At 38.3% G+C, this 26,870-nt stretch overlaps 1 protein-coding gene across 4 annotated transcripts; it reads right to left on the minus strand.

The window, feature by feature from the left end:
* Positions 1-1,310: 1,310 nt before the first annotated feature.
* AdipoR (adiponectin receptor) lies at positions 1,311-24,944 on the minus strand. 4 transcript variants are annotated; one of them, XM_071594364.1, is made up of 7 exons: positions 24,870-24,944; positions 23,292-23,837; positions 18,266-18,533; positions 15,096-15,276; positions 10,249-10,436; positions 7,427-7,620; positions 1,311-3,428 (listed from the first exon to the last, which is right to left on the minus strand). In XM_071594364.1, exons 2-7 carry the CDS (start codon positions 23,742-23,744, stop codon positions 3,285-3,287), a joined length of 1,428 nt encoding a protein of 475 aa, XP_071450465.1. In that variant the 5' UTR covers positions 23,745-23,837; positions 24,870-24,944; the 3' UTR covers positions 1,311-3,284. The 4 variants fall into 4 exon arrangements, with proteins under 4 accessions (XP_071450465.1, XP_071450467.1, XP_071450466.1 ...); XM_071594366.1 differs by lacking the exon at positions 24,870-24,944 and adding an exon at positions 24,737-24,863; XM_071594365.1 differs by lacking the exon at positions 24,870-24,944 and adding an exon at positions 24,492-24,863.
* Positions 24,945-26,870: the final 1,926 nt, after the last annotated feature.

A 26,870-nucleotide genomic window follows, 5' to 3' on the forward strand; every position in this document is an offset into this window, starting at 1 on the left:
TCGATTCCAATGTTCACTCCTATGTGTAGAGTCAGTCTAAGATTCCCGTGCTCTATCAGAGAGAGAGATCGTTCAACGGCATACGTGTTGCGTAACATTTGTCGGCGAGGAGAAATCGGCGGAATTTCACACCAGAACTGTATTGATTAGGTGACTCTGGAATGCTCCAGTTAAATCGCCTTAAAGAATAACATTCAAATCAAGGATTTCACCATCAACGTCGAACCAACTCGCCGTCTTTGGAAGAATTGTTTTCACCAGACCAAGAGCTTAATTTCATATCCACAAAGATTCATGCAGTACCTATTGTTAGTCAAGTTAGCGACTAAACGTTATTCAATGTTCAATAATCACGTTCAAGCTGAATCAAAACCAGATTAAAATTACAACAATACTTTTATTTGTTAACTTTTGACGCTCTTTTGCGTTCTAATCATCAATTTATTTTGACAGATAAGTTAAAGAATAATTTGAATCTCACAACTTGACTCGCGCAGCGCGTTGGCGCTAGATCAAACATAGCTAATCAAATTTTAACATTTACAAATCAAACGGCCAAACAAAATAAGATGACTATATCAATTCCGCAAATATTCGTTAAAACCCAATCAAATTAATAATTAAGTCTTAAAATACAACGCCAGAACTAAAAATGTTTGAACTAATCCAATTCAACATCTCCTTAAAACAGAACCCTCCATTACAAAATTAAACACGGTCAAATTTAACAAGGCTGGCTGAATATTCCTAATCATGAATTGGTACGTACGACAAAGATCAGATGTAACGATATCATAATGTCACAAAATCCCCCGAGGAGGTAAAACTCAGGTTCACCGTAGTGGAACGTTGATCGAGGAAACATTTCTTTGAGTTTTTCGAAATAAAAAATTATGCCATTCCAAACATCCTAAGTACTAGCATACTTTCAGGTTAAAAGTACGAACGTGTGAAGTACTTCGAACGTTTTAAGTTCCATCATGCACTGTCAAAAAGAACTGACCTACAACTTCCCGCCTAACCTTAAGTCTAGAAAGAATTGAAAACCACCGGCTTTATTCTGATGAAAGTTGGTTATCTTACCTTTAAGGAGACTCCTCGATCGGATATCGCGCCATTCTCCACAACACGATCCTTTAGTTCTCGCACCACGGTTAATAGACCTGTACTAGCAGACGTGCTACCTAGACATGCTCCTGCGGCCCTGTGACGATCGTTGCTTTTTTGTTTTGCAGCAGTGGCTCCTTTTCCCGGCGGTTTCCAAACGCGCTCGGAAGGAATGGACTTGTTTACGAGAGAAAAACTCATCGTAACATAGAAAATTCGGTCAATTTATTCTAATCTTTCACACATTTCAACTATTATACCCATTTACATTATATTCACAAAAATCATGGTGGTATGAGGAAAACAAACCATTGTTGGACAACCCACATGTATCCAAACGATGTAATACACAGTGGCACATGACATTTTTGGATCAAACTTTTCTCTTCTCCCATTCATTACCAACACGCTCTTGCCATCAACCCACCTGGGATAGCACATGAAGACATTTTCATTTCCCAGTAGCATTCACTCGGTTTTACAAGAATAAAGCATTTATTAATTTTTCTTCCCAGAATACTTTGTAGCCACCCTTTACAATCCAGTTTGAGATTTCATCATTTATAAACAAAAATTTAACAAAATGTTTTATCACAGCCCCAAAACTATCTACAAAAAATGTGTTTACATAAAATAAATGAGAGCTTGAAGCTAGCTGGTAAATTGGTACTGGCTGAGAAATCAGCAGTGGAGTGCTCCTAATGTTGAAACAAACAATCTGTGCAACTTGGAAAACCATAGTGAATCTTCTACAGAGTAGTAAGGAATACTAAAAACAAATCAACTTTTTTTATCATTCAAACAATTCTGATTATCACCATATAAATTAAACACTTCAAAATATTACGTATACAAAATGCAAAATTCAACCAATACAAAAAATAACAGCTTTTTAAAAGCTTATTCTCACTAATCAAACACCAGGAATTAGCATTCCAAATATTTTCAATCCTGCCAACTCAGGAATGAAATGACCTGGAATGGAACCAGTGGACCTAACACCAGGAATAATAACAATTAATTAACAAGTATCAGTCACCATAGAACTGTTTAGAATACTTATTACATATCTTCATTCTTTCAATTTACCATTACTGACTATTCAACAAAGACCATAGAATTCAGTCTTGCAGTCCTAATTCCTCTCAAATTGGGAAACTTTGAGAAGAAGAACCATATACCTCTAAACACTTCACAGCAGATGACTGAAGTTCAGTGAAGATGGGCACCATACACGCTCTCTTCGATTTAACTTAGGACTATGAGTGTACACAAAAAGGAGGAATGGAATGGGTGAGGAAGCGAATTTCTCACCCAAGCCATTGCCCAAGCAAGCATACACACAATGTATTGTTTGCATCTCCCTAAAGCATCACACCAATTATAGAAACAGAAAATTTTTATTTCAATAATGATCAATCCACAATGGCACTGCCATTCAAAAAGTCAGGTTTGACCACCACAGGTCAGATCATTAAAATCACTCAGATCTGCCATTTCAAAATTGCAAAAGATTATGGAAAATAGATGAAGTACTATCGAGTCAATCCTCTCAGAGATCAATCTGTACCGTGTAAAAAACGTTCAAAACGACTCCCCATCGTTCCCTCGGCACCGATAAATCCTGGAGCAATGCAACTAGCGCAGCCCGATGCAGTGGGAACAAACCGTACCAAAGAGAATACACATTAGACCAGCTAAGGCAAGTTATTGTGCTCATTCACTTCCACTTTGTCACAATCGCTCACGCTCCCGCTGGAGACGGATCCGTGTTTTTCGCCCAAGCCACAGCTCGACAGCCTAACACCACCCCGTACTTGAGTGGTACCAACGGTGCTCTCGTCACAGCTGCTCCACCGCCACCACGACCACCACTCCCACCTCGACTTGGCCACTTCCCCGGGACCCACTTCATGCTTATCACACAGCTCAAGGGCCAGCCTCTCCCCACCAATGTTGCCGCCACACGCCAACTTGCCTCCCAGGGCATGGTAGCCATTCATCACCTCCGCCTCCAACAGATTTCGGCACCACATCCAGTGGCCTCCATACTTGTCGCACCCAGTCGAGCCATCCTTGGCGACTCCCTCCGACTCCTCCTCATCCATTGCATTTCCCAAATTTGGTCCATTGCTGGTCGGGCCCACATCACACTCTCCCACCCCAACGGCCTCGGATCAAAAAGAAGATGTTGCACTTCCAGGGGGTGGATCGGCACACTCACCCACGGCCATGCGGTACATTGCCATCTCGGATATGCCATAGAAGTGAACTACAGCGGCCAGAAACACCAAAATGTGGAATATTTGATGGCTTTGCCCCTGAAAGTACAGAGACGAATACATGATCAACATTCTCCATGACATGAAATGGACACATAATTCAGTCTGCAGTCTGGGTAGGTACAGTTTCATCAGGTGTATTGACTGCAGAATTCATCACGAACCCCAGTAAAACTACACTGCTTTGTATTACAGTGTACTTTTCATAAAATGCATACAGGATTACATAAAATGCTGCTTGATATATGCTGTACTTAGTATCTACTAGTCTAACAGGAGGTGTCAAAGGAAGTCACAATTATCATACCCTTTGGTAATTTCAAACAAATTATTAGCCCATAATTTTGCATCGGTGAACTTTACTCCAACAACGGAGCTACAGGGTGACAATGAAATAAAATTGAATCGGGAGTATCAGACACACGTCAAATCCAGTTTTGCGGTCAGCGAGAGGAGCCAAGGTGTCCATTGCATCTCCAGTAATGAGATGCAAACAACCAATATTTAAGAGAGAGGACATAAAAACAATAAATTATCTTAATGCAGGATGCAAGCAGTTGCATGACCCACTGTAAGGAGAAAACCAAACAAAGTCAAACAGCCACACAATGCAAAAATTTGCCAAAACTTTTGGAATTTCCTAGCACGTTGTCCTTTATCTTTCCTCTTTAATTACAGTTTTTTGGTGGTGAAATAAAGCAACCCCAAATGGAAAGAGACCAACCATTTATACCAGGAATGGATTTGGAAAAAGCAATCATCATGATGTTTACTGTACCTACTGCTGAATGGGATGCACCTTTTCCCCCTTTATACATGGCTACAATATGGGGTGTGACGAATGCCCCTATCTGTGGAGTTTCTTGCGTGTGGTAATCAAAATAAGTAAAATTTCTTTCTGAAACTTATGGTTCACATTAATAACGTTTTTAAGTATTTTATTACATTTTGTTTCAAAAAAGAATAGTTTCAAATAAATCTTTCCAAATTTTTTTTCTGTTCTGTTAAAAAAACAAGTTTTGCGATATATTTTTTGGTTCACTCAGAAAGAGAGACCATTCAAGTGAAATGATTTCTGATTCATTGACATCGTATGTTCTGATAACATTATGATATTTAATTAGGAATAAGCTGATAATATCATATATTCCATTTCGATGTGAATGGTGCAACTCTTAATATTAAGATAAGCTCCCTCGGGGAGTATGCTAGCAGTAGTTACCCTACATTCTTCATTCCTACATATGTTTTGGAGACGCACCATTGGCCTACATGCACAAAATATAGAACAAAACCAATCTTTGTGCATTCATGCTCCTAAAAGTTTACGACATTAGTGAAAGGCTAAAAATAGAAAGAATGAATGAATGAATACTCAATAGACTAAGATAAATATAAATGAGGGTGTGGAAACTCCCTGTATTCACAATCAGTATATTCAAAACTATACAAGGCATTCAACAACCTTAAAAAATAAAAGACGAGGCCACCCACACATTCCTTTTTCTTAGATAAAAAAAACCATAAACACTGTAATCAATCAGAAGGTCGGTTTGGTAGGTGATGGCAGAGTTCATTCGGTACTAAGCCCTATACGGTGTGTGAAAATTCACACTTCAGGGTAGGGGGGCCAGTTCCTTTCCCTGTACCAGTTATGGTTTCCCAGGAAGTCCTGGTACCCGAAAAATCACTTAAGCTTGGGTGGAGCTGCAGGTGCCCAGAGTGCCTTGCCCGGGAATCGAACCCGGGACCCTCCGGTCAGCAGTCCAATGCTCTACCCACTGGACTACCGCGACCCACTTTTCTTAGATATTGTGTAGAAAATTCTCCCCTACGTGATCAAGTTAATGCAATGAATTTACAAGAAAAATAACTTCTACATTTACAATTCAAGGAGTCAACTATACTGCTGAAGGGACAATAGTGAAATGATACCATACGGTTCTGGCCACACCAGTTCCGTTTAATTTCAGACTATATCACTGGACTTGAAGCTATGATGGCCACGTATGTCACCATAAGTAAGCCATAGAGAGTTTTAGAAATAATACCAAGAGATATACATAATATTAATTATGTGTTATGTAAACACTGAATTTTTGTGCCTTCAGGAATGCAAACACGCTTAGATTTAAAGGGTAAATTCAACACACTTGTTCAGACAAATCTAGGTCCGAACAAGACCATGAAACTTCAGGGGAAGGGTTAATAACTAAATCAAAGTGGATCAGACCTTGCATTCAACTGTGATACACAACAATATCCAAGGAGACATTTAGGGCACACTTGACACTTGATTAAACTATCACCATAATCTGATAGCTAGAAAGTATATTCACAGCATTTGATAAAAGATTATCATTTTATATTCATGCTGATTTTTTTCAGCTTACAGATAATACTATTCCACAGATTCATTAATGGTTTATGAATAATTATTAGATAATTTCCTGGCTTACAGCTAAAAATTTTAAAATATTTTTGTATGCGGTATATCACGAAATTTATGTCATTCTTAGATTTTGCTTGTATCAATCAAATGTGAAAACAATAAGCATACTACAGATTATATAATTTATAGTACATCTAAATAAAAACTTGCATCACTCTGCATCCCTTAACTTCTTGCATTTTCTATTTCAATATCGCTCCATAAGTTGTTTCACTATTTCCAGAAATGAACCAACATTTTTGACTTTAATTTTCATTATTCATGACAGGCTTTTCAAAGTGTTTCAGTTGCTCACAGTCGACAATACCAGAATAATTTTACCGTGCAAAGAATACTAGTGGTGAAAACATGCTTAATAAATGTGCAAAAGTTTGAGCAAACGCATCACATCTTGGAATTAATGATTCAACTGAGCAAGCAGAATCAAGTACCAAGGCTGCTGCTTTGGAGTGATTTTATCGAAGGAAAAATAGTTAACTAGTGGAATAATCAGCAATTAAATCTTTACATCAGTGTACTGATGTGTAACAAGCAAAAATGTTGCACAGAAAACTACGCATCACCGGGACCAAAACCTTTACATGCAGATGGCAAAACATGATAAATGAAAGAATGTTTAGTGAGTAACTGTTGGATGCAAAGAGAAAATTAATTCTGTGGTGGACCATTGTTTTGCATTTGGAAACTTCCGCATCAATTGCAGCTTCTCTGAATACTTTCCACTACTTGCTACTACTTGAAAAAGGTTTGCACCAACTTTGTGAACACTGCATATGATCACCACGTATACTGATATCACAGATACCGCCCAATTGATAAAAGCGAATGCACGGGAAGGTGCAGCAATTATCAATTTAACCTCAACATACCAAAAGTAAGATGATAAACTTTCCCCACTAATATACCAATAAAAGTTTATTATAAAGTGTTAATGGTAAATCCATAGAGCAAGTCCCCACAATAAAATTCTCAGGTTTCTAATTAAGCTCTACACCATGCTCTAAGCTCCTCTACCGTGCATAGTATGCGTTCCAAGCCTAACTGTCAAATTCCAAAGAAACTGCGGGAGATGCCGCGGCAGTAACTTATTAACGGAGTCATCCACTAATGTGCATTTCAATGCAACAATTTCAGAGTGTAAAAATCATACGGCTGGTCACCTTGACTGGGCGAATGATTTTTACACACCGAAATTGTTGCACCTAACTATCGTTAAAAGAAAGATGAACTGATTTGTGCCCAACACTCATATGTATGGTCAGAACGCAAGAGGCATTCATGATATACATTAAAAATATGAGAGAACTGAATTTTCAAAAGATGGACCCAAGGAAATGAGCGTTGAATTATTTAATAAATTATCTCAATCCTTACTCAAATGCAGATTGATAACCACATAGATGCCAAAAAAATTTGTCCATAAAAGCCTGAATCACAAGAATGGCCAGAATGAAATGGGAGCAATGAGCCAATACACATTTAAAATTGAACCTTTCTTAATTTGAATGGCCTTTTCTCGAAATGAATTCAATCACCATGTCTGATGAGGAACTATGCACTACATATGGAGTCACAGAATACTTACAACGATATCACAACTGCCCGGAAAGAACCGTTCTGGTATCCTGAGGGTGTAGAAAAGAGCTCCAAGGATATAGAGAGCACCCATTAATATGAGAGGACCCAGAGCTGCTTGGTTTACCGCATTCAGCCAACCTTGAGACACGGCATAATGCACTGCTGGTATAACCCCTGACAGACCAAAACCCATAAACACACCTGAAAATAAAATTCAACCATGTGCTCAAAATATTTACCTCAATTTGCCATGAAAAGAGACTCAAATGCATTGACAATCAAAAAGGAAAAATTGAAATTAACTGTACAATGGAAATAAAATTCAGTTCCAATTAAAGCAACAAAGAAATTATTTAAATAACCCAATTTAAAATAAAATGGAAATAAAGTATATGAAGAGTCAAATAACTAACAAGCAGGCATCTGCACATTTCTTACAGCAACATAGCAAATGGCTTGCTAGAACATGCCTTCATTAGATAATTTGAAAGAGGAGGAGTTCAAGAGGACTTTTAAGGAAGCATGCACATCTACATGAAGATAAATCTTTGGCGGTGTATTTTCTCATAATGAGAAAACACTGACGCACCATGCAATTGTGAATAACATTACACAGACTCACGACATACTATCATCATCTCTATCATACTCCAGCTTTTGAAGGTCAAATCATGTGTACTCGTTCATTCTTCATTACATAATTTGTTTCAGATCACTCTTTCAATCAGAATTATTTTGAACACAAGAAATAGAAAATAAGCTCACTTAATTTAACTGATGCTCCCTTAAATTAGTATTTTTTCCAAAGTCATATGAATATTTTGATTAAAATTACTGAAGAGTCAAAAGAATTACCTGTAAGTGTGAAATAAAATACAGTAATCATTCCGGTAAATATCAGAAGAACCTCAATGAGCCTTTAAAATGGCATTGGCTACCTCAAAAGCTCATTTGGAGAGGAAACTTAAAAGCGCACATAGAACTTCTTCCCCAAAGGAAAACGTGCAGCAAGAATTTAAAAAAAAATCCTTGGAAGCAATCATTTGCTGTGGCCAAAGCATTTCTCTTGGGTTTTCCACCCAGTTAGTGTCTCCATTGTGGCCCAACTTCCCCATGTGCCACAATCCATACTTTCATTGTCTGACATTACACATTCATCTAAGGATAATTACAGCATGACACTAGATGCAGTGTGTGAATTATTTCGGCTCAATGCATCTGGATAATCACAAAGCATTCTTCCCCAACATCATGAGGCTATACACTAAATTGAAACATGTTCTTGCATAACACTATTCCTTTGGCAACACAACTCCGTTATGTTTCATGGCACCAGGTAATCTTAATAAATAAGCGTAAGAGGCAATAAGACTGCATATTTCAGCTACAGCAATACGTTATTTTTAACTTATTCTATCTCCAATTGATTACTACATAATTCCTCGGAGAAGCTGTGATTTTATAAGTCACATTTTGTTTTATGACATGTCAATGTATCCCACACTTAAGTAAAAAACTAAAACAACATAGTGTTACTTTAGTACACACACGTATGCAAAATAAGTAAAACCTTATCGCTGCCAGCTATAAGCTTCTTACACATGCTGCCATTTTAGATTTATTAGCTGTTTTTTGGCATTTATTTATTTTGAATAGATAATCATTTTTGTCATTTATTAGTTCTTTATAACCAAATTAATTCCTTGTGTTTCATGCTCTATGGACCAGAAATTGCTGAAGAGTCATCATCACCTAGGTACACAATAAAATAACTAAAAAAAAGTCAGAGGGGCCTTTCTGGCAAGAAATCCTCGTGTAATATTGATTTTACGGTCAGGATGCTCAACATTCCTGATCTGCAAAGGTATACCTTCAGAAGTAAAGCACCAGGGATGGCAACTTTACACAAAAGGAACTTCAAAAGAAGACTAACAACAAGGTTTGGAGAAAAAGTTAATGGCAAGCCAATGTCCAAAAGAACTCCCAAAGAAGGAATGGAATCATAATACAAAAGCCAATGCCAATGCTTTGGATTCATTTAAATATACATGAATATTTCAGAAAAAGATGCATATATGGGCAAGGTAATTATACTGTCCATAACCACACACAAGTATTCACCAATAAAATGTATCTCAACACAATCACATGCTTGCATACACAATAACAAAAGTGACTCAAGATCATTGCTGCCCTTCAATTCAAGCTTACCTAAGCACCTTTCACTCACTGCTAATTTTCATTGCTAAATGATTAGGCTCAATTCTTAAACATAAATATTCACTAAATTACATCTGCAACATAACTTCAAATAAGGATGAAACATCCCTAAATTTGAGCTTCAACAGTCATGTCTCCACAACTAAAAATGATTTAATTCTTACATTTAAATGCCATTACTACAATTCACAATGCCAAAAGGTGGAAACAAATATTCAATGAATATTACCTTCAATAAATAAATATTACCCCATTTAAGACCTCTTAGGTCATAAGAAATTTTGCAAGGAAATGCTGCGCTTTCCCGTGGCATCAATGATTTTTGCATCTCATGTAGTGGGTGTTACGAAAGTGAACATGGAGAAGCAGGTTTAAATGATCACTTTTTGTTAATGAGAAAAGATTATGTTCCCCGAAGATGGACAAATATTCAATGATTAGACATCCATCTACATCATCCGGCATCTCTAATGGGACGTTCTACTTTCAAAGGCAATAAATGCAATGTTACATTGATTTAGAAGCCCAACGCCAAAAAAAAGGAGAGGACAATACAAACTACTTCCTTTAAATTAGCGAAAATCATATTAATGTAAAATTTCATCTTACCTGCACGAAGTGGTCGAAATCTTGGCTCGCTAAATCTATCCCAAAGGGATACCACAAATGATGATATGCCCAGAAATAAAACGACACTCAAATAAATGAGCATTTGCTTGGACTCGCAATAAAAGCCATAATACAGCCACGGTACATATGAGCCCATAATTAAAGTGGCTATACCACAGTAGTCAAGCCTTTAGAGAGAAAGAAAATCAATTTTTACATAAATAAGGTTGGTTCAGAGCAGTACCTCAACAAAATACGCCAATAACTCATGGAAATACAACTAAAATTGCTTTAACTAATTAATTTAACAAATTTGAAATGAAGCATTTATGTACTATTTTAATGTAACCTCAAGTAAAATATTGCTGTACCCATTAATTTAGAGTGAATGCTTTGCAGATTTCAGCTGGAAAAAGGGTTGAGAACTAATTACTTGGAATCTATAAATGAAAATATTAGCTTTGAAAATAAATTGACTTTGACAAAGAGAGAAAAGTTTTTTTTTGTTCCATTGTTTATATACATGATGTGAAAAAAATTCATATAAGTTACTAAATAGCATGAAATGAAAGAGCATATTAATAGACTATTAAATAATTAATAGATCACTACTATAACCCTAAATAGACTATTTCATCTAATGCATCAGGAAAGGCTGCAGATATTACGCTACCAAATAACTTACAGTAAATAAGAGTGAGAAGTTTATAATGAAACAATTCAAATGAATGAATATGATTGATGCTTCTTATATGTATATGACAGGGGAATATAGCACAGACCCATACCTAGGCAATAACTTACTGTACAAGTCACAAATTAGGGTGGCATTAGAACATACTCTTTGCAATCTTAATTAATTGTGAATATCAACGTTAAGATCATATATATGCATTCCATTTCAGCACTTGCTATTTAATCATAGACAAAATTTGCTAGACAACATTATCTCCAGCACAATGAAGTTATCACTTCACGATTCTTTTAAGAAAGATTTAAACATTACTTGAATAGGACACACTGAATCATTATGCTAATAATGTTATCTATCCGGTATGAACGTTGACAATGGGTCTCTGCAGGCCCTCCCTTTCAGCAGGCTATCTTGATAGTTTCACTTTGAGTGAGCAGTGGCATCAATAGACTTGTGCTCAATGGGTAAACACCTTCTGGTTGGCGCTCGGCTATGGTGGCTTGTACCCACAATGGATGCTGGAGAGTAATTTTTATTGTAATGAGGAGAATCCAGCCGTGCAGTTCTTTGATCGGGGAGAATCGCCAACCGAAGCTGGACAGATGGAAAATGCTTGTGTTCTCTTTTGCAATGGCGAGATATGCTAGAGACAACTTTTTACTCAACATGGATGTGCCATGTCTCCGGGAAATACAATTTGACAAAGTTTTATAATGTCTCATTACATCCCATTATTAGTTATATGTAAACATTAACTTGATATAGAGATTACCAACAAATCCAATTTTAGTGAATGTGAATATCTCAACCATAGTCACATGGTCTGTCAGTTAGAAAAGTTTAATGGTAAGTTTGGAACTTAACAAGCGATCATAAAACAGAGTTTTGACCTTAAAAGTTAGCCTCCAGTTTAACAAGGCATCACTAAACCTGGTCTAAGTGCATTTAGTATTACATCAATTGCACACACTGCAATTATCATTTTTAAATTCAAATCATTTATATGCTACCTCCTTTTATGTCACCTGAAATGTCCGCCTACTTCCTCCCCCCCTCTATCACAGCATTCAACATTCAAACTAAAACAGAGGTGAATGAGTGAATATGGTTGGAGAAACTATCAAGACGGAAAATATTACAAGTCCCGAGAACAGAAGGGCATTTATGAAGCCATGTGAGACTGTGCCAGAAGTGAAGGATGCCAGAGTGGAGTAATGCAGAATGGAGGAAGATGACGAAACGGGCTTTCTGTCAGAAGCTAAAATAAGACCTCTTACTGATTGTGCCTACAAGAAATCAAATTCTGGCAAACAATGGTTCAGATGCAAATCAGACTGATGAGTGAGGCCCCTGGGGAATAGGGTGGCAAGAGCAACCGCACGTGAAGAAACTACGCTTTCCAATGCACTCAAGGTACAAGGATCTCAGGAGGAGCTCTCACATCAACTTGCCATAATCCACCCCCACAGCAGCATATTTTTTCTACATCAAAATGGTCACTTCCCTGGCAGCACAAGGGGTCAACAGGCACTACTCATAGCTCTTTCAAGAAACCAGAAGACAAGAGGTCATCTCTCCTCCCCGATTCATGAATGGGTACATTTCTGGGAATTACCCCATGGAATGGCATCTGGGAAGGAGGATACATTTATCGTGGGCTATTTCTGTTCTTTGACTCAATTTTTGCTGACCAAAAGAAAAGAAAATTAAACTGCTCTGGGCATGGTCAGATCAAATTAAGGTGGTGTGCCAGAACTTTCAGAATAAAATACTGGTACAGAAACTTGGGGACATTAAGGTGAGGACCAGGTCGGATATTACAGCGACTGTTTGGAGAGACAAAGGAGACTTACATATGTTCGCAAATATGCAAGACACACCCGCAGATGGGCACTTCTGCCATGACGACGCGAGGACAGGAAAGCAATAAAACCTGCCATTACAAAAGATCATGCCAAGCACTTGTGTTAGCGGATGGACAAGACGGAATGACTTATCGCTACTCGCTCACTAGGCAGTCTTGAAAATGGCCGAGGGAGTTATTTTGCCACTTATTTCATCTGGTTATTCATGATCAACACGTGGATTGCTTCGACAGCAGTTGGGAGACACCCGAGCCAAAGGGATTCTTCAAAGGAAGTCTTCACTAGAAATTCAAGGAGGGGGCCAGGATGGGGGACATCTAGGTCAACATTCTCCAGGTTGGCATTCTGCTGCATCTGCAGACAATACTTACACTAATGCAAGAAGTGGGGGACATTGGGTCAGGAACTGGAAATTATTCAGATGATCCGTATACCCCTTGCGAATCAAGGAAACTCTCAGCTCTTCAGTCCTTCAAGTGAAGCACAGGCCTCTCGGAGGACAAGTCCTCACAGATTCCCACATAAAAACTAATTTACAATAAATATTCGATTTTGAGGCCTGGAAGATTGAAATTAGGGATGCATACGCAATTTTGTCATTTTTGTAACTTGATAATTATGGTGTTAATTATTATAAAACCAAGTGATGATAACCTCTCATTACTTTTCTTATTCCTCCCATTTTTTCTATTTCTGAACAATAGAATGGAGACAGAAGAGGTAGGTAAAGTTATATACATAGTTGAGTCTCAGGGAGTATTAAGTTCCGGCAAACAGAACAGACCACTGAAATTTAAGAAGTATCCAAATGAATAATTTCAAATAATGAATACTAATTGTTTGATCGAGATCATTGAGAATTTTCAAGTCCGAGGATGAATAATAAATTTAGCATAACAATGTTGTCACACAATTTGTAAGCACTCTGATGGTGTGCTTCTCACTACAGAATAATGGGAGATAGCTTCAATTACCAAGCTCATTTGAAGGCCTTACGATGAGACTCATAATTAAATGTGATCATGGATATGCCATACAAACCAGGGAAGATAATCAACTGGAAAGATGAGAGTCCAACTCTCAAGAGACAGGAATGCAAAAAGCCTTGAGTGTGCTAATGTATTAGATACGTGAATAAAAATTAGATCAGTGTCAACTGTGTACCATTCTTGGCAGTATGGGAGCAAGGCAGTCAAAGTACTAGGGACATTAGAAGAAGAAGCTTTCACGAGGAGGAGAGCATTGATGGGTGACATTGATTACGAAAGTGCTTCTCAAAACTTTGAGATGGTCATGTATGCTGTGGATACATGGTCACTGAAGCAGGATGGGAGGGAAGCAGTGAAGGCTCTTGAGAGGGAGGGGGGTGGGGTGTGGAAAAGGATGGTGAAGGGGACAGAAATGAAAACAAACACAGGAGACGCAGTGATTATTCTCAGGATGGCATGGCTTCAAGCACAAAGACTGAAGCAAACTTCCACATTTCCTTAATTCATGCCATTTCAAGATTTTGAGGTCAAACATCTTTGAAACTAATTAATCGAAATGGGCATTTAACACTACGATATTAAAATATGGTATCTAATCATGCTGTTGCATTGGCTACTTTTATTTCTCCTGAAAACAAACAGGAGATTCCAAAATACTTCTTGTCTCAAAAGTGGAGAGTAGACTCACGCCTCCTCTCCTTCCACTTTCCCCGCCCTTAAAGAGACACCTCATGGGGTACAACCCCTCCCTCCCTGGTCTATGCCTTCCCCATGCCCTCTCTCTTCTCCCCTTGACTTCTATCATTTGCTGTCCATCACAATCCCCATTGGCCATGTGCTGTAACCAGTCAATAGCAGTCAGAAATCACTTCTATAGCATCAACAGATTTCCCATTTCTCAATTTAAGACTGCTTATGTCATTGCTGGGGACGTAAGGCAAGTGGGTAGAGCATTGGACTGCTGGGTACGATTTCCGGTGATGTCTCTGGGCACCCCCAGCTTCACGCAAGCTGTGTGATTTTTCAGGAACCAGACCTTGCTGGGAACTAACAGGGCACATGGAAAGGAACTGGCCCCCTTTCTAGGTGGCCATGGCTTCTCAGAAAGATCTGGTACCCACAAAATCACATAGCTTGAGTGGAGCTGAGGGTGCCCAGAGAGGTTTGCCCGGAAATCAAACTCAGGCCCTCCTATCAGTAGTCCAACACTCTACCCCATAGACCACAGCAACCAATATTATTTATATATACACATCTATATTATATTCATTAATAAAAAAAAGATATCTCGATACTTACTTGGAAAATAGTTTCCCAACAAACTCTGAATGGCAGTGCAAAGTATGGAACAGAAATGAAAGCCCAAGACATAAGATGGCACCATTCAGAAAACAGGCAAATGCAAGTTTGTCCCATAACGTCAGGTAAATACTTGGTCTAGTAAGAACATAAATTTCCATCACTATAAAAGCAACACAACCTGTAAGTAAATAGAAAGCCTTGATACAAACATTACTGTAATAATAAATAAGGGTGTTTTTAAATGTTTCTGTTGTTATGCATACATATGTCATTGTTAAAAGTCCAATGTAAAAGCCAAAGTGCCATTTTGGATTAATGTGAAACAAATAAATAGACCCCTCTACCTGGCAATGATGCAATTGTTATTCAATACCTTTCAGAAAAATAAAGGTCCACTAGAAAGAAATTACTCATCATCAAAATAGTTGAACATGAAAGTGCTGGTTGTTTCATGAGAAATAGGAGGGTAGTTTAAAAAGTGCTATCATACATTTTTTATTTGCATTAATTAATGGGCAAAAATGGAATTTTGTCATATTGCTAGATTAGTATATAACATGTTATGTTACATGTGTTACAAGATTCAGCTACTTGAATCCAGTAATACAGCAGTCGCTAATTGAAACATGTTCCATTCTCCAAGGGCAATGATGCAGGTAACATGTGACAACCATACGCTACGCTGCATTGAGGTTTTACTTACGCCTAAACAAGACTTCAGCCAAGGATTCGTAATGCCACAGCAGTCTTATGGAGAACCCTGTTCTTCTCTATATCAGAGCTAGAAGATTGTTTTCAATACTCCAAGAGGAGAGGCAATTAATTTGAAAGGAAATCAAACCCAGAGCCCCAACCACTGCTCTTCATGAAATAACCATCAGCACCATTCCTGACATCCTGGGAGAAGACCGATGAGGAGCACTATTTATTTCAGGTTTAGTTCAACAACTCGGGTTTTTGATTGCACAACACATTACTAAGCCCCGACTATATCAGGACAATATGCGGATCAGCTTTAAAGAAACTTGGCTTCATACAACTGGTGGTGCGGAAAGGTAATGAAAAAGTTAAAAAGAGGTGTTATTTTGCTTTAGTTAGACCTCATTTGGAATATGCCGCAAGTATTTGGGATCCTTGGGAGAAAATTTGGCAAAAAGAATTAGATTAAGTCCAGAGAAAATCCACTAGATTCGTTAAAAATTGTTATGATAAGAATACAAGTGTGACAGGTCTCTTAAGGGATTAATGCTGGGAGCCACTTGAAGTGCTGAGAGAACAAGCGAGGCTTAGACTTTTAGAAAGGTTCAGAACAAACGTGTTTAACTATGACACTGAAGGAATTATAATGACCCCACACTATACTCTAGGTAGATCAGACCACAAAGATAAAATAAGGGAGATAGATTCCAGGACAGATAGGTACAAATACTCATTCTTTCCCGAACAATCAGATATCATAATAGTAAGAAACCGAAGTCACTTTAGAAATATTAAAAACATTGAATTTACTAGTCAGAACAAAATTAAGCATGGCAAAGATGTTAGGTATACTTTCAGGTGCATGTGTATGCTAGTTGGTAATTTGAGTGTTTGCATGTGTGTGGGGTGTAAGTGTTCTTGCATGAATGTATGCCATGTTTCTTTATGGATGTATGAATTTGTGGTTCTTGCATGCGGTTTTTTTTTCTTTTCTAAATTACGGGTGGTGTCCTAACACCCCCTGCCACACGCCCTTGCGGCGGCTTGCGGGGTTTTAAGTAGATGTAGATTATTATGACACAAAATATCTTAGGATGCCCTCTTTCACATCACATTAACTTATTCCTTAGGCCTGCATCCTTTCCACCCCAATCATAAATGCCTTTCCCGCCATAGAAACCACTTTCCCAGAGCATTCTTCCCTCTCCTCCCAGCACCTCTCAGTCTCCCCTGCATCCCTCCGTTTATGCCCACTTTGAAATCCTCCCAACAGCTCACGTAACCAACATTCTTATCTCTGTCAAGGCCTTCAACTAACCCCTGCCTCACAGTATTTCCTCCATCCACTTTTTTTGTCTTTTCCCAATTCATTCCAGCAACTTCATCTCTCTGCTCCCATCCTGTTCACAACTTCAGCATACGTCTTCCTCTCTGCTCAACACATCTGGATATGTTTGATGACATTTACTCTGTCATAACAAAAGCTACAACTACATTCTATACATGAACCATGTACTAAGGTACAGGAAAGGGCTAACTACCATTTTCAGATATCTTTTCTGTGCAATTTAACATAATATTTGGAGGGGGAATAAATTGATTTACTCTTCCCAGTTCAGACTGTTATGAATACCTAAAATGTTTCCATTCCCCAAATTTTTGTGAGCCTTCTCCACCCTCATTTCACTTCAAAATACTAATTGGGAATGCACTATCTAATGTGTGAGATGTGAAAATATATATCTGTTCACCCAAATCTACTATATCAATGCTAATTAAATATACAGAGTGCGGCAACATGACTTCCTTTTTTAAAAGCATTTTGAGTTTGAAAAAAGGAAGTTATGTCACCAAACCTTGTATAACAATACAACCTGTGGTATTTTTAATGTAATTTTCAAACTAAGGAGAAATTAACTCTGATTTGGCATTCATTTCATTTCAAGTTGATTGCACTTTGCCCTTCAAGTGCACCTCCGAAATGCCCTCCCATTGGAAATGCAGAATCCATAAGACTTCTCATTTAGTTAGGGCAAACATTCTCAGATAAAGCCGTGAAGAGCACACATTTCCCATCTTTCTGATTATATATGTATATGATGCTGTCTGCTTGGGAATCTAAGGCAACAATGAGTTCCTGACAGCAGAAATACATTATCGTAAAACTGAACCAGAATTTATAACTGCAAATTCACATATATTTAAATAACAAAAAATGTTCACGCAAGGTACACACTAGACCTAGGTATCCTTTTATTATACAATATAGCATTCAGCATTGAAGTAAAAAAATTTAACAAGATAGATTGCACATGAAACAATTATTTCTTGGGTTGGATTAATGTCACAGCCACAGTCTACTCTAATTACAATAAAATATGCAAATATTTATTTCCAGGATTTTTTTTATGTCACAGATGTTGCCATGGCACTCGTGAACATTCTTCAACCGGTTACTTGATACTTACTCAATAAATGTGTCCATATATTCCCCGTTTCAGTGTGCACTCGGAATATGGAGCGAAAGCAGGCGTGGAACGATGGCAGGGGTGGCCTGTGACCCTTCCTCAAGAAGTCATTGTCCTGCAGCCACTTGGGGAGGTGGTGGAAGTGGCAAACGCCCCACGACGCTCCCATGTACACCCTCCTCAGCAATTCCTCAGCCGTTTCTGTTCCATTGGCTCCCAGTTGCTCCAGTTCCCCTATAAGCTTCCCCTCACGCAACGCTTCAGTGATCTATGGAATAAAAGGATTTCGGGCATGCATATATCTCCAATCAATTATTCACCAATCGGGGGAATGTATTGAGGAAATGAGCTTTTTCACACGGGGGAGGGAAGGGAAACTTCAAGACAACGGAACACTCACTTCCCTCCATCTCTCGGTGGCTCCCATGGTCAAGTACTATCTGATGCGAAATGCTTACAGCATCTTCAACAGATCTCTCCACATCAAAGACCTCCTTCCTTCCTTTTCAATTCATGCTCCCAATTGTGCAAAGTATTGCTTTGCATTTCCACCTGCCTTTTCCTTTTTCTTCATTTTTATTTATTATTGTCGCTCTTTCTTTATATTTTGTATTAATCATTACTTTCAGTCAATGTAAAAGCCTTTGGGCCATTTTTGGCTGCTTAGTTAAATAAATTCAGTTTTCCCTCTTAATGACCTCTTAATTATCCCTCTCACTTAAATTAGCACAACGTTACATACCACAGGGGCATTACGAGCATGCCCTCCACAGAAATGTGATGACATCACTTGTTATTAATACTCGGCCAATACAGTTAAGGGGTCAAATGGTTGTATTGCCAATGGATGGGTGAAGAGGGGAGTACACAAGGCCAGCAGAAGCAGGGGGGATGTTCCCTGCGGGGGACAAACAAGGAGGGGGAGGAAAGGGTGAGGGTAGAGGCACTGAGACAGCATTGGGGAAGAAGAGCTCAGGGTTGGATGATGCTTAAGGGAAAGGGGTGAAGGGCCTTGTGGCCCATAAAACTCACGGGAAATACAGAGCTTACATTAGTTATGATAGGGAATGATATTCATACTTTGACAGACTTATGGATCATGGTAAGGTACAGTATAGAAACAAACATTGATCATAGAGGCAGGAGTTGAGTCATAGATTGGAGGTTTTTGAAACATGGGTTTGGAGAAGGTGAAGTCAACAGAAAGGAAAACAAGAGAGAAAGTGCTGGGCATTGTGATGGACAAAATGGATAAAGAGCGTATGATCGGCAGTGGGATGTTAGAGACTGTAATAGAGGGGAGAATGTTAAGCAAACAAAGAAGGGGGGAAGGAATATGAGAGGGATGTTGGCCATGGTGAAGGGAGGAAGGAAGGACGCAGATATGAAGAGGGACTTGTTGCAGAGTAGGATGTTGAATTGTATTTTGTTAGGAGAAACAAAATAATTGAGGTTAAGTCTGTATATAAGTCGCAAACATCTCTTACAAACTGCTATAAGCTGTCACAAACATTTCATTTGGAATGCTTGAAATATCCTCCTTTAAGTTCTGAATTAGCCCCCAGTGATTTTTAACCGTCCTGGCCCAAAAAAATCATTTGAGTGGCCGACGTTTTGAAAATGATACAGCAGAAGTCCGAGAGGTTACTCGTAGCTGCGACAGTCTAACAGAATACTTCTTTTCTGCCATTTATTAAGGACTTGTAAAGAGATGGGATAAGTGTTCGAACATAGAGGGTTAATATTAATTAAATTTAAATAAATTTCATGAAGTTACTTTGATATTTATCGCGTCTATCAAGTTTTGCAAGTACCCTCGTATTTGGTAGTCATGCCCATCCAAAACCTATCTCAACCGGTAGATTACTACCTAGTGGGGGGAGGAGAGGAATACACAATTCTGGCTGCTGCGGGAATGGTAGTAATTCACAACGAGTCTGGAGTGGGCCACAGAGCTGTTCAAATGAAAGGACAGAGCAGTCTATTGACTGACTCCTCTGCCAACATCACAGCTCAATACATCACTGTCCCTAAATGATATTTTTAGGCTTATGAAGACCTTTGTCTTTTCAGGTCCTGGCTCTCAGGTCATTTTAATCAAATTTTAGTGCTCTTGAAGACATCTCTGAAAATATGGTGTAAGCCTTTAACGGGGAGCAGGGTGGCAGTCCTGTAACAAGAAGCTTGGATATGTGGATCCAGGGAGATTAAGTGCAATAGGCAATAGCGAATGGATGTTAAAAGAAGTGTTTAGTCCCCATGGGTTTGTACCGTACACCTACACTGACCAACAGACTACTAAACTTAATAATATATTATATTAAAATGGGGCGGCTGTTTTATTTAAAGTAGTGTGATTACACTGAGGCCAGAGGGATTGCAAACCTTAACAAATAAAATGACTCCCAACAAAACTTATCTTTGTTTGCCATGCATATTATGGAACTGGTAAATAAATTAATTCAGAATCACGGACTGCATTTCCATAAAAGGGAACTCTGCAAAACAATAGATTTATAAGGTGTCATCATAATAATACACACATTAAATTCCATTGCAAATTAAGTAAGGAAAGGAGAATTCAAGTCTGCCAATATCATTACAAATAGTCAATGAACAAGGCTTTTAGGTAGGGGTTCAGTTGGATGAGACATAACAAATTTCAATTATGGTAGCCAGTTTTGGGAGAATATGACTGAATAAACATATCAACCATACACCACGTACCAGTCAACATATGGGATTCATCACATAACTCGAAATGCAAGTTCCTCAATGGTGTTTGTTCTTATGGGCTTATTACATAATACATATGCTAATCATTTGTTCTGCTTTCAAAATACATATATCAGATTCGTTATGTGGGCTCACTGAATGTATTTTTCAAAGAAAAATCTCAAATTAGATTCACTCTTATTTTGAGGATACTGTATGCATGTTTCACATCCTGAATCTCACCTAACACCAACAGAACCATCAAAACCCAGTTCTCCAGGAAATAGTCTGGGCGGGAGGGGGGGTTATGTCTTAGTCGACCCCATGGTCCCTTCCCTGCAAAAGATACTTTGCGGCATGCAATCATTCAGCTGCAGGTGAGCTAGAATAGATTACTAATAATAAATTAATTGGACTATTCTGCCAAGTCCTCCATTTCCGACAATTTTCCTGATAACATTCAACAAGTTCAAAGTGTAAAAATCATTCGCCTTGACTGGGATTCAAACATAGATTGAAGTTCTTGAAATGTTTCCGTATTCCCAGTTTGAATTCTGGTCAAGGAAAATAATTTTATGCTAAAATTGTTGCATTTTAATACATATTAGAAGAGTGCTCTATTAGGTTACTGTCACGGCACCTAACGCAGTTCTTTGAAATTGACCTGATATTTTAACTAGTGGAAATGAAGAGGCATTTTTCTATGCATAATTTTATCATCTTTTTACTCCTTAATGATGCTAATTGGGATTAGGAAAGACTGTGAAAAATTACCTCACTACAAACTCTGCAAAGACGATTAGATTGTACGGATAAGGCTATCATATGGTTAAGCAACTGGTTTGTGCTCATGGACTAAAATTAGGCAATTCAATATCCCACCTTTCCCTTGCTCTACTTGACAATTATAATATTTGTAGGTCTATACATTAAACTGGAGCTTTTTCCAGGCAGCCCATGGAATTTACTCCGAGTTAATGACAGTGCTGACAACATCCTAGTTCCCTTCTTATGTGTGTTGTGCAATGAGTTCCATTATTTTCAATTTACATTCAGTTCAGTTTACAAATGTTTACTTACTGCTTTTTTGTAAAATAAAAAGCTTGTGCATTCCAGGGATATTTTAGTGCGTGGAATTGCAAGATTTATGTCATCCTAAAATTCAATTCCATTCACTATTAAAGAAGAGCATTTTTAACAAAAAATCTGGCTATTTCAACTATTAGGGTAATGGAAAGCCAGGATCTACCACTACTACATTATTGGTAGGAGATGATCTTCAGCTGAATCTTGAAAAATAATTACTGTGGGAAAATAACAGACCATTCCGTCTACACCTTCCCACCCAGAGGTTCATGCATCAAGCACAGATGATGACCATTTAAGCATCCAGAACTGTTCCTGAAAGAGATGGGCATCAAGGCAATCCCACCTCATCCCATGCCCAAAGGTAGGTTTTGGATAGCATCCAAGAACTAACAGAGGGACTTCCTCATTTGCACCACACCACACCCCCCATTTGCCCCTTCTGTCACAGGTTCTCATGATTTGACACTTAACTCACAATATTTCCTCCACCCACCGCACCTATCATATCTGAAAAAGGTATTGCGTTCATTTAAGGATCAAAATAACCAAGAAAGCCATGCAATGTTAAAAAAATTCAATGAATAATAAGAAACCAGTTATTCACAATATTCAAAGTGCAACGTCAGGCATGCCACGAATTTGGGCGCATGTAGATATCAAGGAGGAATGAAGGAAATATCAAGCACTGAATGTTAAGTTAAAAGATCATTGGTAGGTGATGGCTCGGGGACAATTCACAATGGCATTATGCACAGAAATTCCTTGCATTCATAAAACTAATCCCCTGACATCTCAAATATATCATTAAAATGAACATACACACAGAAATTCAAACATGCACCATGGTGGCGCTCTTAAGCATTTTCAAAAGCAAACCAGGAAACATAAAAATGAGTTAACCCTAAGACCACAGTACTAAGGGGCTATATTTTCCAAAAGATTTAAAAAAACTGGTAGTTAAAAATCATTAAATGAAATCCAAATTCGTACTTTGGCAAAACATGACCCTACTGGAATTCTCTTCAATCTTAAGAGGTTCAATGTTGAATATGAACATCTGTAGTCCATGAGCCTTGCACAATAGTACCACATTAGGTTTTGTCCATTACGCAATGGACTTAAATGAAAACTTCACTGGTATCATCAATTTTATCTATTTTCAACTACTTTCGGACAGACGCATACGCTGGCATGATATAGACAAGATCAATTTTGAACATACCTCATGTGTAAGAAGCGTGTCGTCTTCTTCGGGCGTACTTGGCAACGGGCAACCTCCGCCAGCAGCCTCCTCTTCGTCATCTTCCAAAGCTTCCTTCGCTGAACCTTCCACTACTTCAACAGCAGCCACCGCAGAAGACTGTAAAAGCTCCGTAACTTCTCGAAGTTCTTCCTCATCATCATCATCGTCGTCGTCTACATTTCTATGAACATGTTGATAATGCTCAGGTGAAGAATAAGATGAGGCAGAATGAATTGATCGTAGACTTCTGAACGGTGTAGTCTTGTACCCATCGCTGTTTAAACCCGATGTTCCAGGAACAGGACTTATGTCACCCAGTCCTTCAGCGGCGGATTTTGAGAACGACAGTCCTCTGCTTGGGGCACGATGCCGAAGTCCATCAACTTTCCCACTGTCCAAATTTTCCACAGCATCTTCAAAATCGCTCATCATTGATGAATTTTGAAAAAAACAACTATAGCCAATCTATTCTCATTTGCTATATTCCGAAGAATAAGTGCTTCGATGCCGCCTGCATTTAGAAATCTGAAAAAATGAACATCCGTCGTCAAGTCAAGTACATAAATTACACACGTATCAAGCTACGCCCATTTTAGTAATACCCATAGCACAAAACCAAAATCACCAAAACAAATACAAATACAATAGTCAACATTTTTGGCCATCCCACGTCCAACAAAATTAAGAATCGTTCCCGGTAAGCACCCAAGTTAATTACCTCTTCACTCGTACGTTTGCCCTTCACGTAAAATGTAATACCAGAGTTTTTGGTAAGTCTTAAACAATTTCCCACAATTCAATGAAATATTAGCAGAGTTAAATTAATTACTTAATTCCGTGAGCACTGAACAGTAATTAATAAAGCAACTGCCAAATGTAATGAACATATAACAATGCAAGAATGCTTTACTATGGATGAAACATAGATAAAACACTACCATGATTTCTGGAAATTACCCTCTGTATGAACTGGTATAACCAACTGAACAGACTGACTCACTATTACAAGCACATACCAAAAATCCATGGCTAAACGAAAATTTATTGAAGATCTAGCTTCCAGTTGACGCCATCTTGTAACGCATTCTCAACAAAAGCTTCTGCTAAAACTCCTAGAAACCACAGGGTAAATAACTTCAAGTTAAACACAGCAGACTCTTCTGAATTATGAAAACTTACTTGGGGAAATTAATGAGATGAACTAAAAAACACAGGGTCATAGATAACACGAAAAGTATACAGACTTAAACGACTGCGCCTGTATTGTTATTGCACTAAGCAAATAAATGCCACACAGTGAAACAGAACTCAGAATTTAATATTCAATCATTCTTCTTGACACTGAATAAAAATAACTACGGAGTGAATCGACACATCCAGGAAAACGGCAAACAAAACTGAGTTAGCACCACAGACTCACGTACCGAACACGATTAATCACATGTTACTCCTCGCACAAAACTTAAACAGTGCCATATTCTGCTTCCAAACTAGCACTCCAATTGTCTAGTACAGGCAGTAGTAATTATAACCTGACAAAATTCTCCTCACACTTACCCACGACGTACTCAGCTGATTCACCTACTGATCATTCAAGGTTGTCGTCTGGAACTTACTTCGCTTGGTACGCCACTGCTGGTTAAAAAGGTAACTATCAACCTACGTCAGCCAATGTTCATTGGTTGCTTCGATTCAAAAACAAATTTCACATTCACATTTTGTGATAATATTAATGTGACATGTGTAACTTCGAAGCTCGGAATAAATTATGTCGTCCTCATCTTTTCCTATTTTTTCAAATCTTCCCAAAAAACTTAAAAAGGAAAGTTTGCTTAACTAAACAGAAGGTCAAGCTTGGTAATACCAACCGCGCGGGGGATAGGCACGATCCACTTGCATCACGCGGTGTAATAATTCACTCTGCATCCATCCATCCAGTAAGGCAGCGATCGGCAACCATGCCCCGTCGGGCAATCACAACTCCAATCTCTTTCAAATCAATTACTGACTTCACCTACTTCTATTGATAATTCAGAAAATTCCAATTTGGATCCTAGCGAAAGCTAATTGAAGGCAAATGTCGTCATTCATCCATCGTGAGTGATCTCTTCGTCCCACGACATGGCAAAGTTACATACATTAAATGAATACTAATGTATAAAATTATTTCCACATGTTATTAGTCAAAAACAAATAAGTATTTTTTTAGTACACACACTTAAAGTGATGGGAATAGCAGAGTAAAGGCAACTGGGTCGCCTAAGTCTAACATTTAAGCTGTCGTATGCTTTTCTATTTCACCCTCGCACGAAACATAGAGAATGTGTTTGGGCATAATGCTCCCCTGCTTTTGGAGGTTGGACATTTTTGATATCGAAGCCGGAAGTTTCACAATCAACTTTCCCCCAAACTTTTCCCCATTCACAGAATACCTTGCAAGTCGCCGCCGTGTGCGGGAAGTGTGACGGGTACTAATTATTCATGCATGACTAAGCGCGAGTAGATACGTGAGAATAATGTTTGCACACATTATTAAGCACACGAACGCTTACATATATATGCATACAAGACTCTCGACACCATTCCCTGTTGTGCCATAACCTAAGATATGCTTTTTAAGATTTATTTTTTCATATTGGTGTGGGTTACTTGATCATTTGGAAAATATTCTGTTATTCCGTTGTTAAATGTATTAAGCTCTGTTAAAATAGTAACTTCATGCATAAAAATAATAAAGAAATTTTTTTCTCAGATAACTTAACGACTATGCCCGCTTTTAAAACAGTATTAAAATTAATTCTTGCTACAAGGTAATTAACTAGGTAATGGAACTTAAACTTTACCCCGTCACTTTTAACGGCGCGTGTCCCATCTCTGCACACACACGCGCGCAAATATACCTAAAGAACGACTCAACCATTTTTATTTTAAAATGTTGTCTCCACTTTCCCAGAAACATTTTATATTCATAACAAACACTCTGTGAGTCTTAATTCTTGTCTTGCAAGCCTATTTTGTGCAGTGTCCGGAAGATGAAACTAAATAAGGCCGTGGGGGTGGATAACATTTCTGCGGAATTATTGAAATGTTTAGGCAAATGTGGGAGGAAGAGGTTATATGAACTAATTCGTACGATCTATGAGGAAGGATTCTGGCCGGAAGACTTTGTGAGATTAGTTTTAGTTCCTATTCCAAAAAAGGTAAAGGCTACGTCATGTGAGGACTACAGGACAATAAGTTTGATATCCCACGCAGCAAAAGTTGTTCTCAGGATCATAAACAAAAGGATAGAGAGTAGGGCAAATGATTACTTAGGGGATGATCAGTTTGGGTTTAGGAAGGGGAGAGGTACGCGTGATGCCATTGCAGTAATGAGATTATTAATTGAGAGGAATATAGAACACAACCAGGAGGTATTTGCCTGTTTCGTAGATTTCGAAAAAGCGTTTGATAGAGTGAATTGGGAAAACCTAACGAGTATATTGCAGAAAATATGAATAGATTGGAGGGATAGGAGGCTAATCCGCAACCTTTACATGTCTCAGACTGCTCAGGTGC

This window comes from Hetaerina americana, unplaced genomic scaffold (assembly GCF_022747635.1).
Source record: "Hetaerina americana unplaced genomic scaffold, ioHetAmer1.1.p SCAF_6, whole genome shotgun sequence".
Lineage (NCBI taxonomy): Eukaryota > Metazoa > Arthropoda > Insecta > Odonata > Calopterygidae > Hetaerina > Hetaerina americana.